Source organism: Rhipicephalus sanguineus, chromosome 11 (genome assembly GCF_013339695.2).
Source record: "Rhipicephalus sanguineus isolate Rsan-2018 chromosome 11, BIME_Rsan_1.4, whole genome shotgun sequence".
Classification (NCBI taxonomy): Eukaryota; Metazoa; Arthropoda; class Arachnida; order Ixodida; family Ixodidae; genus Rhipicephalus; species Rhipicephalus sanguineus.
The window spans coordinates 123,538,461-123,557,453 of record NC_051186.1 but is presented as its reverse complement, the minus strand read 5'-3'; the positions used below and the strand labels follow the sequence as shown (position 1 = coordinate 123,557,453).

Genomic DNA, 18,993 nt, shown 5'->3' with positions numbered 1-18,993 from the left:
GCCAGCGCGTAGTCACATGACAGGAATTCAGTGAGTCGAGGTCTGGAGGCACGCGCGGCCGCCAGTTCCCGGCTGTCGCCGACCGACGGAGCATGGTGCGCAGGAAGGAATAAACGGACACTGCGCATGCGCGTTTCTATGACGACGCGCATGCGAGAAGAAAGAGGAGAAAATTGACGCTGGCTGAGCTTGAAGTTCCAACGCATGCACAGGATCGTTTTCTGGGTTTGTACCCGGGAGGATAGAGCTATTGCTTTTACAGTATTACCGCCTCGTGAAGCAGACAACTCAAACAAACGTTTCAAACGTGTGCATATGATTTTCAAGGCAATAAAATAACACTTATTTCCACAGCCCATAAGCGAGCGCAGCGCAGCGTCAACACATTCACAGCGAAGCGATTTATAGGGTAGCAATAATGCGCAGCATTTACTTATATGCGCCGAATAGAAAGAAGTGTGGCACGTCTTGGCAAACGCAGTCATGACAACGAGTTACCGTTCCAATAAAAATCGAAATGAACGTCACTTAGCTTTGGATACGGCTTGAGCAAGTCGAATGTTAAGTCGAATGTTAATGAAAGAAGTGGCTTCCGCTTGACACATGTGCAGTGATGACAATCAAAGGTGACTGCATACGCAACGCTTAACGCACCCAGTTCTCAATCTTCTAAAAGAAAGTTGACAATTGCAACTTTAAGCTCATACACGTAGTCAAGAGTACTACGCGCAAGCCTGATGGTGAATTCCACAGGTGGATCTGGAGCGAGATTTTTTGCTCAGTGCCTGGAAAGTTGAATTCTACCGGTCGATTCGGAGCGACCCGCTCCGCGACAGAGCGCTCCGCCTTGATCCGTCTCGTACAGCCGGATGTCGCCGCCAATTCTGATGCAGTAGGGCACCTCGACTGTTTTCAGTGCCTTTTGATGCGTCGTCTCAAAACCCTGTGCGCTGTTCACGATTCTGAAATGACTTAATAAAAAATGAACAGCAATATTCGAAACCTCCATTGCACTACAGCACGTCGGTTGAAACAATGGCGGGATAAAGCAAGGTGCGAGGCCGGTCCAGTGCAAGGTTGCCAACGTAGGCAACCAGATGCGTGCTACAACTTCCGCTGTGCTCCCCGCCGGAGCAAGTTTATTTTATGGTACATTCGACTGGTCGTTTTCGAGCGCTCCAGAGCGCTCTCGCGACGCGCGTCACGGTCGGCTGGTCGAAATCGAGCGCTCTGAATACGTTCGGCTGGTTCTTTCATAGCACTACGCTCCATCTCAGAGCGCTCTGAGGCGCTCTCACTTTGAAGTCGAAGCGTGACCGAGATCTGCACAGCTCCGGTCACGCGAGTTTGACGGTTTCCGTCAGTGCGTCATCCGCTGCGGCGTTTGTAGCAGAAGTTCTGTGCGAGCGCCGTCCGTGTTCTGCAGTACGCTGCTTCGCAACCTCAAGGACGCACGCTACATGAAGCATGCCGAAGAAACGGTACGCGAAGGCTTTAGCCATGCCATCGGTGCTTCTTTCTGTCATGGAAGCCGACGACGACGGTAGCAGCAGCAGCGGCTCCGACGACATCCGTAGCGTTTGCGAAGACAAGTTTGATCAATTGTTCGACCCCCCGAAAAGGATTTAATTATGTTGGAAGTGCAGTCCGGACATATACCGAAAAGGTGGTAAGCAATGAAATGAAATAAATACCACAAAATAAACTACAAAAAAGAAAACAAAAGTACAATACTTTGTTTTTTCTTACTATCAGCACGTTAGCAGTTTCGCAAGGTTTTTATGTCTCTAATTATGTACTTCCGCTTTCGGTTTCTGGTTGCTCCTGCGAGACGCTGTACGTTCGGCTCGGACAATCTTGCTCCGTTTCCCATCTCGAGCTTCCCAGGTGTCGTAGCAATCTGAGTCAGAGCGTAGCGGCGCCCAGTCGAATGTACCGTTAGAGCGCAGCTCTCATGTGCCCGTTCCTGCGTTGAACGAACGCGGAGTTTGTCGATATCACGAGCCACTGGACTCTAACCTTGTTTTCTTCTTCCGCCCTCCGCGCTGGATGCTCGGTCGGGGCTCGTGCGCATGCAGGGCTGGCACGTGCACTGCGGCTGGCTTCGCTTGTCATAGCAGGGCTGTCGGCGTTACGCTTAGTTTGCGACGCTTGCAGTGCACTGAGTCATGTGCGTAGCACTCGAGCGCTGGCAGTTTCTGTGGCAAGATGTAACCAATGCTACATTGCTGCAACTGCGGATCGCCAAAGCTTCAGAAACAGTTAGCGTTGCTCCAACACGAAGCTGCGCTCAGAATTCGCATTATGAAGTATCGTAGTCGTCGATTTCTTCTCTTTTCTTTTTCTTTCTTTTTTGCTGCGGGCCTATACCGTACCACGTAACACGGGATGCCATTCTGAGTGTATTCTGGACACAGTCAAATTCCGCCATATTGTCAAATTTCGTAATGGCGGCATTTAAAGCCAATGAGAGAGGCCGTAGCAGCTCTATGGGCCAATCATAGTTGACCAATGGCGGAATCTGACAACATGGCTGAATTTGACAATGTCCAGAACAGCACTGTCTGTTTGCTGCGTGTCGATACGCTTCGCGCTGCCGGCGCTGCCCATGTCTGTGTGTTTGTGCGTGTCAGTCATTGGGTGGGGGGTGGGGTATTTTGAAATGCCCAATCAGGGAACACCAACACAAAATATCATTCCCTGCTATGGTATAGGCCCGCTGGTCGATCTGGATCGGGTTGCTCCGCGCCGGATTTTGTGGCTCCCTCGTGGATTGGGCACACCGCTCGAGATCTACCAGTGGAATTCACTATCATCATCATCAGCCTGTCTACGCCCACTGCAGGGCAAAGGCCTCTCCCATGTTCCGCCAATCAACCCGGTCCTGTGCTTTCTGCTGCCACGTTATACCTGCAAACTTCTTAATCTCATCTACCCACCTAATTTTTTGTCTCCCCCTCACGCGTTTTCCATCTCTTGGAATCCAGTCAGTTACCCTTAATGACCACCGGTTATCCTGCCGACGTGCTACGTGGCCGGCCCATATCCATTTCTTCTTCTTAATTTCAACTATGATATCCTTAACCCCCGTTTGTTCCCTGACCCACTCTGCTTTCTTCCTGTCTCTTAAGGTTACACCTATCATTTTCCTTTCCATCGCTCGCTGCGTCGTCCTCAATTTAAGTTGAACCCTCTTTGTAAGTCTCCAGGTTTCTGCTCCGTAGGTAAGTACCGGTAAGATGCAGCTGTTATATACCTTCCTCTTGAGGGATAGTGGTAGACTACAATTCATGATTTGATAGTGCTTGCCGAATGAGCCCCATCCCATCCTTGTTCTTCTAGTTATTTCACTCTCATGGTTCGGCTCCGCGGTTACTACCTGTCCTAAGTAGACGTACTCCTTTACAACTTCCAGCGTCTCGCCACCTATCGCAAAGCGCTGTTCTCTGCCAAGATTGTTCCACATTACTTTAGTTTTATGCATATTAATTTTCAGACCTACTCTTCTACTTTCCGTATCCAGTTCAGTAATCATGAGCTGTAATTCGTCTCCCGCGTTACTCATCAATGCAATGTCATCAGCGAATCGCAGGTTACTGAGATACTCTCCATTAACTCTTATCCCTAATTCTTCCCAATCTAGGGCCCTGAAAACCTCCTGTACACACGCGGTGAATAGCATTGGAGAGATCGTGTCTCCCTGTCGTACGCCCTTCTTTATTGGGATTCTGTCGCTTTCTTTATGAAGGACTATAGTGGCTGTGGATGCGCTGTAGATGTCTTCCATTATGTTTATATAGGCCTCGTCGATGCCCTGATTCCGCAGTGCTTGCATGACTGCTGATGTCTCCACCGAATCAAATGCCTTCTCGTAATCTATGAATTCACTATATAACACCATAAACTGTAAACCAACGCTTGAGGCACGAATACAGACAAAGATCGTAATCTGCTGCTGTGTTATTTCGTGCTGCAGCCCTGGACCAAGACTGCTCCAATCGCGTCAGCGACCATCGCGACGTTCGGCAGTGCGGCACGGGCCTTTACTGCAACAAGCACACCTGTACCTGCAAGCAGTACATCCGGGCACCTTAAATGCTTCTCAAGGATTTCCACTACACATCTTAGCCCTTGACGCCTGAAATACTTACGGCCACTGGCGATTACGCGATTATGTTCGTCGTCTTCCTTGCGTAATTCGCGACCATATTTATTCATTAAACCAGACGTTTGGTCTAAAATGAACATTTTTTGTGTCGCTGCTTAAGCTCGAGTTCTGATTCGACATGCCCAGTACGGTGCCGCGTGATTGTGCTTGGTCAGCGTCAACCATGAGTTCACTTTTTGTACTTTGGCATACAAAACGCCCGCTTTCTTTAGGTGTCGCACGCATTGTCCTTTACAATCACTGATCGTATTCAACTTGTATCAAGTACAAGCTCTTCTTGGCTTGTAAAGTTAGCAGAAGTAAAGTTAGCACCAGAAGTGGAAGCCGAAAGTCATGCAAAAGAGCAGAAGAAGAATACTGAAGTTTACTTCCATAATCAAGGACTACAGTAAATCTCCTCGATAGGTGTTTAAAGAGACAGCGCTTATCCACTACGGTAGTTGGCGAACTTCCGGTCATTTGGTTATCATACAGTAATGGGATGAAAAACGAAACTACGAAAATATTAGGCGGCCCGTGAAAATGACACCGCCGCTCACCCTCCGTGTAAAATACGCATTTAAAAGAGATAATGATTTCTTTAACACGTACTACAATGGGAGATGCCTTCGTAATAAATAAAGATTGAGAAACCATGTTCGCAGTAATCTTTGCACAGAAAGTAGGCAGCAAATATATACAAGGTCGAGCTTAAGTACAAAGCCACCTCCGTGGTTTCGCGTCTCTTCTGGACGTAGCTCCATCGTCTTCGTTTTTCGCAGATTTGTTTCTTGTTTTCAGGTATGCTTCTCAGTGCTCTCTGACCAGTACTCTGTGGTAGAAGACTGCACAGGATAAGAAGTACGCCTGCAAATGAAAGCACGTGAAAGGTGTTCATTGCTTGATTGCATACGTCACTATTTGTATACAAGGGCGCCATCTACACACAAAAAAATTATCGCTTTAATTCCTAATGCCTAAATGTAGCGGGACTAGCAGACGATCATGCATAGGTATCGCGGGGTGCTTATTCGAGAAGACTGCAAAATTTTCCTAAAGATAGGATCTTGCAAGAAAGAAAAGAAAATTTATTCAAAAGAAAGTCCGGTCCGACGGTCATCCGTAAATGTCACAATTACGGTAATTAATTAAAAATCGTTCAAAAGTGAATGCAACCAACGGTTCGACAAGTGGACTTGTGTTTGTCAGGGCCCTGACGAAGAGAAGTCCGCTTGTCGAAACTTTGGTTGCAGCGACATTCCCTGTCTAACAATCTTTTCATCTCTTCAAGTCTCCATCTTTCCCTGAACTTCTTTCTAGTTTAGACTGTCACGGTAGCTAACCTTAATAAACTTAGATTTGTTCACGAAGCAAACTATATTTTGTAAGCATTGCTAAGCAACTTATTAACTAGGAATTTCTAAAGGAGATACAATAAATAACTTGTTATTCACTTTACGGCAAATATTGTTAGTGACGAATTGTAGCCGACGAGTTAGCGATGCACATTCGCTTTGAATTAATTTTGAGGGCGACACTCGTTCGGAGACATTAATTTCAAGAGTGTTGTAATAAATACATAATTTCTGGGGCTTTAGTGCCAAATTCAAGATATGATTATGAGGCGTACCGTAGTTGGGGACTACTGATTAATTTTGACCAGCTGGAGTGCTTTAAGGAGCACCTAAATTTAAGTACACGAGCGAATTTGGATTTCTGCCCTATCGATATGCGATCGCCGGGGCCGGGAATCCAACCCGCGCCCTCAAGCTTAACAGAGCAACACCTTACCTTCTAAGCTAAGACCGCGTGTCTACAGAAACATGGGAGTTCCACTTATCTCTGTCTTCAGGGCATGAAACGGCGTGTTGCAAGAAACAGTGAATCTTTACCGCAAAACTGATGGCGCGTGTCTCCAAATCGGCGCCATCCACAGAACGCGATCTAAGTGAACATACCTTGCAAACTCACCTGCTGTTATACAACTCGTCAATTTGCAAAGCGTGTCATGAAGTATTTAATTAAATAATTACCTACTGAGAATTTGGTGATTAACTACTAATTAGTGTGATTTCCACAAGTATATTGTGCCATATTTCATAGTGAATTTTAATGGAAGTGTTCTTTTTCCATAGGAAACCTGTTGTATTAGAAAAATACGCGCCAGTATTACCGTATAGTCTGATGGCTTGATATGGTGAAAAACGGCAGTTGTATACGACAGTTAGACGAACTGGAGATCGAAGAAACCTGCGATGTCACATCTGAGACCGCATTTACTTGGCCGTTTTTCTTTTTTTAGATGCGAAGTATCTCTTGCTCGGGGGTATGTAACGCGGCGTGGTCATCCGCACGCAGCGTTGTGCTCCGCACTCGCACTACGCATGCGCGACTCTCCTCCTTCCCTCTCTCCAACAGCTGCGCGTTACTCTCTGCACTTCTCTACCAGCACCTGCTTGCGCTTCTCCTGCGTTCTCGCTTCTGCTTTCACGGCGCATACGCTACTCTCCTCCTCTAGTCTCCTCTCCTTCAAGTGGTAGAGCCAGTAGAGCGCTGCGCGCGTTTAGTCCAGTGCTTGCCTCGGTTGGCTCCTCTGAAACGCGGGCTGGACGTGCCGAAATTCTCTCCTGCGCAGCGTCGCGATGAGGGCCAGCGCATGCGCGCCCCCTCCCCCTCTCTCTCTCCACTCCTACGCTGCCTCTCTCTCGCGCGCCTGTCGAGCGCATTCCCTGCACCCCCTGTGAGAATTAACGGCCAGGCTAGAGGGAAGACACGACGCGCGTAGTGTTCCTCTTCGCGTTCCACGACGCGAGGTCGGTAGCATGCACAGCGAACGCCAACGGAACGCGATCGTGCAAGTACTCCGGCTTCGCATCGCCTCATCGTCCCCTATAGCGGGAGATGGTGTAATTTTTTTGTGGGGGGGGGGGGGGAGGTGGAGGATGGTGGAGAAGGGTCGCCTCTTTGCAAACAGAGCTAGGACTGCTTTAGAAAAGGTCTGAATGATTGACTGCGGTGCACAACACTTTGCAACAAAGAGCAAAACCATCAGTAGGAAAAAAATTATCCAAATAAAACTTCTCTTGCACCCTATTGCAGTATAGAGCTAAATTACTGTAGGCACTGCAACTTCTATTTTCTGATGCCGTTATGCTTACGTAATTTTTTTTCTAGGCATAGTACGTTGGTCTGTATTTTGAACGTATGTTCTTGTGATGTACTCATTGGAACAGCCGGCTTTGATGTAGCTTGCCTTGCGATTTATCAATGGGCATTCATATATGAATTAAATTGTTGTCTAAACAAACATGTGTTTTTTATAGCGACTTGCTCTGCAATAGGCTATATACGAACTTCTGCATTCTATAAATTTTGGCGTCTCTAACATGTTCAGCTGTACTCACCTGGACAAGTGCAAACGCAAACATCAACGTAGAGCTGACAGGATCCATCATCTGAAAAACGTAAAAATCATTCGAGCTCGTGCATGTTATATTAATAAAAATATCGTACACCTCAATAAAGATAACACCAAGAAATTTTTCTTTTAAGTATTTGCGTTAATTGAAGCCATAGACAGCACAAAGATCACTTCGCACAGTGCAGCGGCCGTGTTTTCTAAAGGAGTGAGCTGCTAGCCTTTCTTCGTGTGACACTGCAATCCGTTGCTATTACATTCAGATGATGATGATGATGATGACCTCTTACTATTGGCGCTTACCCACAAAGGGGGGTGGGCCAAGAGCCGGGCGGCAGGATCTTTGAGGTAAATACCTATGAGGCTAAAGATAAACGTAATTTAGACTAAAAGAGATAAAAAAAACATAGCTAATACTTGAAAATTCTGCAGAGCACACAGTCAGACTATCAGGTGTGATGTTTGACGGATGTAACAACACTTGGAATTAGTACTGAAAAGAAGCCAATATAAACTAGCATGGTAACCTTTTTGTTTCCTGTATGTAATTAAACACTGCAGAGTGGACCTCGCTGTGGCTATAACCTAATGTAATGCCACCAAATGATAAAATGTGCGGAACATTGATTTGTAATCCTAACTTTTGAAGGGGAGCGACGAGGCATCTTTTTCGCTAATTAGAATACCGGTGACAGAACAAAAAGAAATGCTCTATTGTCTCTATTTCACCGCAAAATTGACATAACGGAGACGCGCTGAGTCCACCTTTGTGTAAGTAATAATTCAACTTCGGAATTCTGCAGCGTAGTCTGGTGAAAGTAACTTCTACTTGCCGTGATACACACCACTGCTTATTCCAGCAAAATCTTAGATGTGCGAAGTCGCTGAATTGATCCCATGAAAATTTGCCTATTTCATTAAGCAGACACGCATTTCGAAATCTTACTGCTGTCGCGTAAGCAGTATCGGGTATAATCGGTGTAATGGGTCCCCTTAAAAATATTGTGGCTAATGTGTCCGCCATCTCATTTAAATATATTCCGCAGTGGCCTGGTACCCATAACAGCTGAATTTTTCGCAAGTTTGTCGGTACTAAATGATGTTTCACCCTTGCGGCGAAACTGACTTCTTTTTTATTGCTCACAGCGACCGCAGCAAAGACGAAGTGTGTGAGCAGCTCGCGCGCCTCGAGCGATGCTTGGGAAGAACTCCGCTTTTGCAGCGTATCTGTTAAGCTTTTCGTTATGTCGTGCCGAGCCCACAGAAAACCATAATTGTTTGTTTGTTTGTCGCCTAAAGGAGACTGGCTCATACCCGCGAGGGGGATTGGCCACATTGACAATTATAAAGGGAAATGTAAACCCTGTGAAACGCCAAAAAGAGAGAAGAATGAAACGCGATATAAATAAAAAGTGAAAGAGTTAAGAAATTCAGAAAGCCGTAGGATAAAGAGTGAAAAAATAATAATTTATAAAAAAAAGGGAGGGGGGGGGCGGAGTTGGTTCAGTGGTCGGTAGCACTAACAGAGTGCTATTATAACTGCGCTACACAAATTCATTGACGCAACCGGAAGGTTGCTTGAATGAATTTGTGTAGCGCAGTCATAATAGCACTGCGGTTTGCCGCAAACCGATCGGCTCCAAATGACAACAGGCTAGAAGAAGTAAATGGTAAGCCCAGCCTACCACTCGGCATTTCAAGAAACATTCTACGGAGTGAGGCGAAACGGCGCCATGATAGAAAAAAGTGAAAACCATCATCATGAACCGGCAAGTACTCTCTTCGTCTTATTAGATGTGAAGCATCTTACAGCGGAGTTCAATCCGGTGGTGGTGGTGGTGGTGTGTGGCGTGACCACCCTTACTGCGCATGTGCAAACCCTCTCCACTTCCCCTTTCCCTCCACATTCCCCTTTTCTCCTTCCCTTTCCCCTTCCCTTTCCCTCTCCTCTCCCTCTCTCCCCTCTGAAACGCGGGCTCTACATGCCGAAACACTGCTTCGCATCGCCTCATGATCCCCTTTAGCGGGAGATGGTGTGATTTTTTCATCTTCTGCTTCGCTCCCAGAACACGTGCGGCGATTTTTCCGGCGTAGAATGCAATTACTCTAATGGGCGAGAGAACAAGTACTGAGATAGAGAGAGAGAAAGAAAGGGATGAAAAACAAACAAGGATAGAAAGACAAAGAGAGAAATAGTCGAGATCGAAAGAAACAGACACATAAAAGCCGCACGGAAGAGAAAGAAAGAGAGATAGAGAGAGAGAGAGAGAGAGAGAGAATCAGTAAAAGCGAGACAGAAATAATTAGAGAGACAGAGAGAAAGGGGAAGCGAGAAATAGAGAGAGAGAAGAGAAAGAAGGATAGAAAAAGCGAGAAAGAAATATATGGAGAGAGAAAGAAGGAAATAGAATAAACAGAGACATAACAGAGGTAAGAAAACAGACAAAAATGGAAAGTAAGAGAGGAGGAAAGAAGGAGAGAAAAGAAAGAGAAACAGGAATGCTGCCCGGCTCCGCACTTCCTTCATACTTTGCAACACTAATAAGAAGGTGGCATAATTTTTAGGGGCGAAGCTCCTTAAGGCGGCACCCGTTCGTCCCTCGTAGTCGTAGTCGTAGTCCGTAACCAGTCTTACGCTTTGACCTCCAAGGTGGTGCCGGTGGGAGATTTCTCCTGTGCGTTGTTGAACAATAAAAAATTCGCAGCGGTAGCTAAAAGCCGACTTCTTCTGTCTCTCATTCCCATTAGCAGCCATTCTTTACCTCCAAGGTAGTGCCTGGTGAGATTTCTCCTGTGCGTGATTAAACAATAAAAATTTTGTTCAAAACGCCGTTGATTGATGAAATAAACCAACGAAAGACGCCAGATGTTTTGTAAAAGCAAAACGGAAGAACGCCAGATGTTTCTAAAGCAAAAGGAAAAGACGCCAGCTGCTTAACGAAAGACGCCAGATGTTTTCTAAAGCAATGGTTTTCTAAACAATGAAAATTCACAGCGTACATGTAAAATTAAAGTGAGCTGCAAGTCGTCATAACTCATCGAACCTTTAGTATAAACGCGCCCTATCTCACGTCGGTGATGATGTACTGGGCAGAATTCACGGAAGATTCACGGTTTACCGATGAACCTCCGCAGCTTCGCCCACTCATCATCATTCACTCCGTGGATATGCTGTGATTTTTTTTATTATTTTTTATTTTTAACCCGATAGCGTCAAAGTGCTCGTTCCGCAGAAATTCCGATGTCGGCGTCGCTGGTTGTGAGCGAAAAATCATCATCTTGTCCGTGACCAAAAAAATAAATAATAAAAAATCCTAGGTTCGAGTGAGAATCAAACCCAGGTCGTCTGCGCGACAAGCAGGTGTTCTACTACAGATGCACTCCATTGCTTGGAACTGCGCTCAAATTAACTTTAATGCTTCACAAACATACGCGTCCTTTGTACAGGTGTCACAGTAGGAGATGTAATATCGCAGTAAAACGGCGTACAAGCGTATATTGCCATCGGGTGTCACACCATGTGAACTGCATAACGAGTTGTTGGTTTAAAGCCGGCCACCCATTACAAAAGGCAGACTCATTACTAGGCCGCAGTCGTCGGTTCTCCGGATGCTGCAGGCAGGTTCCTTCCCGTCTCGCAGCACGTTTAGCCACTTTGCTGAAGGCATAAATCCAGGATGTCCTAGCTGTGGGGCGGATAATTGCACACTCGCTCATATGCTCTGGCAGTGCCCGGCGTTACTTAGCGCAAAGTTCAGCACAGAAGAGGACTGGGAGAGGGCTCTTAAAAGCAACAAGCTCTCAGTCCAGCTGTGGGCAGTCCAGGAGGCCTGCGAACGGGCGGAGGGCCACGGTCTTCCAGTACCGGCGTGGGTGCAGCCAGCAACTGCGGCGCACCCCCCTTCGGGGGTTGTCTGATCGGGGTTCTCCAGGACCAAATAAAGCTCATTTCATCATCATTACTGCGCGTACTCCCTTACCAACACGTAGTGGGTGCATGGCAACGTATCACGCGCATAATTGCTGCTGGTTTAAAGCATGCCACCCATTACAAAGGGCGAACATATTAGTGCGCGCATTCTCTTACACACACGTAGTGGGTACACTGTTGTCATAAAAGTACCATTGAAGAGGGCGGAAACCTTCACCTTTACTATAGGTATGTCGAGTGTGTGCATGTGTGAGACCGGGCGACTGAACATACTCACAAGCTAAATAGAGCACGACGAGGATGGGGCCGGATATAGCGATCGCGTTCAACTCTTGAAGGCGAAGCTTAAGCGTCCCGCAATTTTTTGGTCGCACGAAAGCCGTAAAGATGAAGTGTGAACGCAGCTTGCGTGATCACGTCACAGTGTTTGCTTCACTTCGCTCACCCGCTCACGCCGGCATTTCGTTCAAGGTCACGTTCGCATGAGACATGTAAGGCTGCGCAGTAAGGGTGGTCATGCCGCACACCACCACCACCACCACCGGATTGAACTCCGCCATAAGATGCTTCGCATCTAAAAGCCAAAACTTCAAACACAGTTGACCTTGCCCCGACACGAAGCTGCGCTCAGAATTTGCATTAGGCAGTATCGTGATCGTCGATGAATTTTTTGTTCTTGAAGTACGTGTATGTAACTAGCGTGCCAATCGTAACATGTCCAACAAAGCTAGCGCTTTGTAGTGTGTCGAGCAAATTAGGTTCGACAACGAATCCAGCGCCACGCGCTAGTGCGATCGGATATTTGTATTCATTAAGCACTTACTTTGGGGTTCACGGCAGCCCAGACAGCCGCTCCGATGAGCCACAAAATGAATGGCACCATGGCCAGTATCCATGGCACCATCAGTGCTGATATTTTCTGCGTAGAAAGAAACCTTGATTCAGCGGCACTGCTTTCGAAAACAATGCAACCTTCAGCGCACGTTTCCGTTCTGGTTTCGCTACGTTTTAGAGAGCGTGTTCCTTCGAGGCAACATGACATTCGCAAGCTCTCGCGTCACAGATGTCCAGCGTGATGCAAGCACCGGTTCTACCGTCACTCTATTGACATCACGGAAGTGGCAAAAAAGTGCTGCATTTAGAGATATGTGTGCGGCCATACAACTTTGAACTTACTAACTACTTTAATGTCGGCAGTGACATAACTTCTTACTAGGCGTGTGTGAATATTCGAAAATTTTGAATAACGAATCGAATAGCCTTCTGTTCGATTAGGTAGTGGAATCCAATAGGGCATATTAGGAATGCCGAATACTTTTCGAATAATAGGCACCGATGAAAAAAACCTCAACGAAACAAAGCGTTGGAACAGACAGCGGTAAAGTGTCTTGTCATAAACATTTATTTATTTATTTATTTATTTATTTATTTATTTATTTATTTATTTATTTATTTATTTACATATACTGCCATCTCACAGCGAGACATTGCAGGTATGGGTACAGAAGTTGCTTGCAAATCAGGCATAACATAAAACAAAATAGCATACAAATGAACGCTAAACTGCGTGATTTAAAAAGCACATAAAAAAGCAAGTTATACTAATGCACGTATAACAAATCAACATTGCATCAAATAACACTTGTTAGGTGGTAGAAAAAGGCACAAATGTACAAAAATTTCATTACCAACATGCATGCGGCCCGAGGTTTTCGGGGACGATTGACGCTATATCGATTACAGGATGAACGCGCTTCTGCTTAAAAATCCAGTGTTGCCGAAGCGACAGTCATCAGTCTACTATATTCATCATTACATTTATGGTGATGTTGACTCGCGCATATTGTTTGATATTTATAGATATATCAGTTTGATTTAAAATCTGTTAACAACGTGCCATGATATTTCTAAGGCCCTATTTGCTGCTCCATACAAGCTTGCCTTAGTTTACAAAATTTGTGGTATTTTTTGTCGGGTAAAAGTAATCGTAATGTTCCTTTGTCAAAGTTAGTGAATATTTGTTTCAAGTAAAATGTTGTGGAATTCTTGGGTTGTTTCGAAAATGGTTACATAACCATTCTAGGGCTGCTTTGAAAATGGTTGCCTTACTATGTGAAAACTATTCGAATAGTATTGGGTTCGTATTCGTATTCGATTCGGTGTCATCGCTATTCGATTCGTATTCGATTCGGTTCTAAAATTCACTATTCGCGCACCCCTACTCCTTACATATGCACAAAGGAAGTGGCGGGGGTGGTACGCTAAGATCAGCCTGTCTAAGCCTACTCTAGCCCCACTCCCCGCCATTATTCAACGGCGACCGGTAGTGTGTCATGGTTAACCATATTTGCTCACACACTATAGACACTACTCACACACACTATAGAGGATTTACAAACGCGCCTTTTATAACTCACACTTTCCTCTCGCAGTGATTTTGGTCGGCGGGGTGGTGTCGGCGTCTGGGAGCGGTAAAGTGAAGTAATTCATCATGACCGTGGACGCCGCGATTAACTCCTGCAACGCGTCGTTGCTAAGCGTCCGTCCCATTGGGCGCGTTTCTAATAGAAGTGCAATTTTTTGAACGCCTTAACACACCGCGAGGTGGCTACCTTAACCCAAACCACGGCCTCACTCATAATATCCATTCATATCACATTAATTCTCACAGGGCGAGCGGGGAATGCGGTCTACAGGCGCGCGAGAGGGGTGGAGAGTGAGAGAGGAGAGAGAGGAGGAGGGTACGCGCATGCGCTGGCGCTCATCGCGGCGTTGCGTAGGAAAGAATGAGGCGCGCGAGAAGGGGGGAGTGGAGAGGAAGAGAGAGGGAGGGTTATTGGAGAGGGTTTGCGCATGCGCAGTGAGGGTGGTCACGCCACACACCACCGGTTTGGACTCTGCAATAAAAAGCTTCGCATCTAAAATAGGTCTGCAACGCGCGCCTCTCTCGTCCTGCCTCGCCTGGCTGTAATACCGCGTTCCCCGCTTAAGCCGCGTGCAAACTGCGGAATCCGCCGTCTAGAGCGACCGTAATTCTCGCGCCGCCAAAGTTCCGCATTGTTCACACTACTTACCAACCACACCGCCGAAATTTGGGCGCCTAGTTGTCATCGTTCCTTCGCGCGAAGGAACGCTGGCATCGACGCGCTCTGCGTTGTGTTCGCGTTTCGTTACTGCGAAGCGCATAAACAGGAGCAGGGTCGTCGAACTGCTGTGCCTGCTGGAAAGCAACTTTCTGGCGATGTCTGACGACGAGAACCATGCATTCGCGGAACAAGAAACGACGCAAGCAGTTGTGGTTGGTTCGTCCTGATTTGCAAGACGTGAGAAGCTTGGCCGAGCCGAGATAATGCTACCTGTTCTGCGAGATCGCGATGGTGTATTGCAACGATGCTAATCGCGACAACACTTGGCAGTTGCCGAAAATTACAGGATGATTACGAAAGACTTCGCTGTCGCTACCGGCGTCGACGACTGCGATATCACAAGCACACTGCCATTTTAACACGAACGTGTTTTATGCCGGGGTCCACCAAGACTTCAGTGACGTATTTCCGTCACGGAAAAGACGTCGAAAAAATATACAGAATCAGATGGCAAAGAAAAAAAATCACAGCATATCCACGGAGTGAATGATGATGAGTGGGCGAAGCTGCGGAGGTTCATCGGTAAACCGTGAATCTTCCGTGAATTCTGCCCAGTACATCATCACCGACGTGAGATCGGGCGCGTTTATACTAAAGGTTCGATGAGTTATGACGACTTGCAGCGCACTTTAATTTTACATGTACGCTGTGAATTTTCATTGTTTAGAAAACCATTGCTTAGAAAACATCTGGCGTCTTTCGTTAAGCAGCTGGCGTCTTTTCGTTTTGCTTTAGAAACATCTGGCGTTCTTTCGTTTTGCTTTTACAAAACATCTGGCGTCTTTTGTTGGTTTATTTCATGAATCAACGGCGTTTTGAACAAAATTTTATTGTTTAATCACGCACAGGAGAAATCTCACCAGGACTACCTTGGAGGTAAAGAATGGCTGCTAATGGGAATGAGAGACAGAGAAGTCGGCTTTTAGCTAACACTTACACTTCTACAGAGACAGAAGAATTCGGCTTTTAGTTAACGCGCACGCTGCGAATTTTTTATTGTTCAACAACGCACAGGAGAAATCTCCCACCGGCACCACCTGGAGGTCAAAGGGTAAGACTTGTTACTCACTACTACGAGCACGGCGAGGGACGAACGGGTGCCGCCTTAAGGAGCTCGCCCCTAAAATCACAGCATATCCACGGAGTGAATGATGATGAGTGGGCGAAGCTGCGGAGGTTCATCGGTAAACCGTGAATCTTCCGTGAATTCTGCCCAGTACATCATCACCGACGTGAGATCGGGCGCGTTTATACTAAAGGTTCGATGAGTTATGACGACTTGCAGCGCACTTTAATTTTACATGTACGCTGTGAATTCTCATTGTTTAGAAAACCATTGCTTAGAAACATCTGGCGTCTTTCGTTAAGCAGCTGGCGTCTTTTCGTTTTGCTTTAGAAACATCTGGCGTTCTTTCGTTTTGCTTTTACAAAACATCTGGCGTCCTTTCTTGGTTTATTTCATCAATCAACAGCGTTTTGAACAAAATTTTTATTGTTTAATCACGCACAGGAGAAATCTCACCAGGCACTACCTTGGAGGTAAAGAATGGCTGCTAATGGGAATGAGAGACACAAGAAGTCGGCTTTTAGCTAACGCTGCGAATTTTTTATTGTTCAACAACGCACAGGAAAAATCTCCCACCGGCACCACCTTGCAGGTCAAAGCGTAAGACTGGTTACATACTACGCTACGAGGGACGAACGGGTGCCGCTATAAGGAGCTTCGCCCCTAAAAAAATGGTACCGTCAACGGGCATCGAACCCACGACCGCTCGGTCCGCAACAGCAGATGCCGGGCACGCTATCCACTGCGCCACGGTCACAAACTCTGGAGGCTTTACGAACGCGCCTTTTATATCTACCACTCTCCCGGTCGGCTGCGTGGTGTTGACCTCTGGGAGTGGTAAGGTAAAGTAATTCGTCGTTGATGTGGCCTCCGCGACTAGCACCTGCTATGCGTTTACGCGTCCGTCCCATTCGGCGCGTTTTCAATAAAAGTTGAATTTTGTCAATGCCTTACCACGCCGCGAGGTGGCGACCTTTGCCCGAGCGTCGTAAAAGCGTCGGCCTCGCTCAGCATCACGCTAATACAAACCAAAAATAGCTCTGCGACGCACGCCTGCCTCACCTGGCTGTAACAGCGCGTTCCATGCTCACGCTCTCGCCCCGAGAAAAATTGTGACCGGGCTACCGGGGCGACACGACGCGCTTTGCGTTTCCCTCTAGTCCGGCCGTGGTGTTCATCGCATTTTAACATGCCGCGGGATGGCGACCAAGTTCTGCGCCCAATATGCGACGCTGTTCTGGCTATCACACCTCGTTCTCTGATTACTCTTTCACCGTTAACTACTACAGCTACCACAAGGGTTTGTTTAATAATTTAACGTGGACGTTAGTCGTTGGGACGGAGACGTACCACCAATCACCAATGTGGGTGCATACACGTTAAACGGCGCCATTAGCTGCCAGGCATCAATATACATTGTGCAAACTCTCTTATATCAATGTACAGTAAGCATTCAGTTACTTCTGTAAGGGCACGCTTTACTTTCGTGTTATTCCGATTCCTATGACGGAGGGATCAAGCGTGTTTTTTCGAGTGTTCGACTCGCGTTCCGATTGGTTCGCGCTGAGAGAATCCGGCGGCAGCAGCCGCAAAAATTGGTCCGGGATCGATCGGCACGGAAAGAGCTTTACCGGCGGATCTCGCTGCCGCTGAAGCGGATTCCGCGCGCTCTCGCCGCCGAATGTCTCAGTGTGAACGCGCCATTACGCTCGCCGCGCGAAAAATCGCGGTAGGGCTCAAGGAGGTTTAAGAAAAATGCCAGGCCTGCGCGGAAAGCGCAGCACAGTCACAGCGAAAGCTGGAAGAGCGGCATTTCTAGAGCCCGTTGTAAACTCTCTTGGGGCTACTAATAGAAGCACACTAGCAATGTACCCACTACGCCATAAATCACAATATTTGTGAAATTGAGAAGCACCTACAACGCCATTATTCTTCATTGTGCGCAGAAGCGAGGTTCCAGCTACACATATGTAAGGCATTATGTGCACTTTGTTTACGTGCCAACTGATGACGATGAAGAATTGTGGCTCAGCCCTTTATAATGGGTTGGAAGCTTTAAACGGCTCACCAGTTACGTAATTCGCATTGTGTGACGCCCGGTCGCTATTTAACTCTCCCACCATGCAACATACATTGACGTGAGAAAGAGAGACAGAGAGAGGGGGGAAGAACTTTATTGAGACCCTGAGGAAATGGATGATGGGCTCATGGGCTTCCTTGGCAACCAATGCAAGTGCACTTGCGAGGAACCCACTGCGCTATAAATCATAATTTCTGTGAAGTAGGGAAGCAGCCACTATGCCATTTTTCGTCATTCAACGGAGAGCCGTGGTACCCGCTAAAAACATGTAAGGCATTATGCGCACTTTGTTGGTGTTGTGCCTGATGACGATGAAGAATTATTGCAGAGCCCCTTGTAGTGGGTTGGAGGCATCCAACAGCCCACTCGTTGCGCAATTCGCATTGTGTGACGCCTGGTTACAGAATTCGCGTTGTGTGGTGCGTGGTTGTTATTTCACTCTTCTAGCACACTAAATTACATATGTTAATGTGGTTCCTTCTGGACATGAAGCCTGTATAGCGTCGTTTTGCAAGGCAGTTCCAAGCACATCAGTACACTGCCCATTCGTGAATATTTCCGCCAAATGATCACGAAGTTTATTGAGTGTAAAACTAAAGACCCAATTCCAGAGTAGCTCGAACATCTTGAGCCACTTATCCGTATAAAGGAATTCTAGTCACTATGTAACCATTCCGGTCTTTACCTCTGTATGTACGGTTTATGCACTGTAATATTATTGTATGAGGTGCAAAAGTAAGTAATAAAGAAAAAAAAACCGGCATGGCCCTGAGGTTCAACACTGGGCTCCCACGCAGAGGGCCCAGGTTCGAACCCCGTTCCATCCTGGAAATATTTTATTATTTCGTTTTTTATTTCGAGCGATAGCGGTTACGGACACCGGCGGCGGCGGCGGCGGCGGCGGACAACTACGCCACCAAAAACGGCCGTCGAAATGATCTCATAACAGCTTTCGCTGTAAAAAATCGCAGCATATCCACGGAGTGAATGATGATGAGTGGGCGAAGCTGCGGAGGTTCATCGGTAAACCGTGAATCTTCCGTGAATTCTGCCCAGTACATCATCACCGACGTGAGATCGGGCGCGTTTATACTAAAGGTTCGATGAGAGTTATGACGACTTGCAGCTCACTTTAATTTTACATGTGCGCTGTGAATTTTCATTCTTTAGAAAACCATTGCTTTAGAAAACATCTGGCGTCTTTC

At 46.8% G+C, this 18,993-nt stretch overlaps 1 protein-coding gene across 1 annotated transcript in view; it reads right to left on the bottom strand.

Moving 5' to 3' along the window:
* Positions 1-4,558: 4,558 nt before the first annotated feature.
* The window catches only part of LOC119375658 (uncharacterized), a 34,589-nt gene continuing 20,154 nt past the window's right edge, over positions 4,559-18,993 (bottom strand). Inside the window, exons 4-6 of the mRNA XM_037645893.2 lie at positions 12,320-12,415; positions 7,552-7,602; positions 4,559-5,014 (exon numbers count right to left, since the gene is read on the bottom strand). Of these exons, the coding sequence (XP_037501821.1) occupies positions 4,958-5,014; positions 7,552-7,602; positions 12,320-12,415 (204 nt within the window). The 3' untranslated portion in view covers positions 4,559-4,957. The remainder of the gene's footprint in view (positions 5,015-7,551; positions 7,603-12,319; positions 12,416-18,993) is intronic.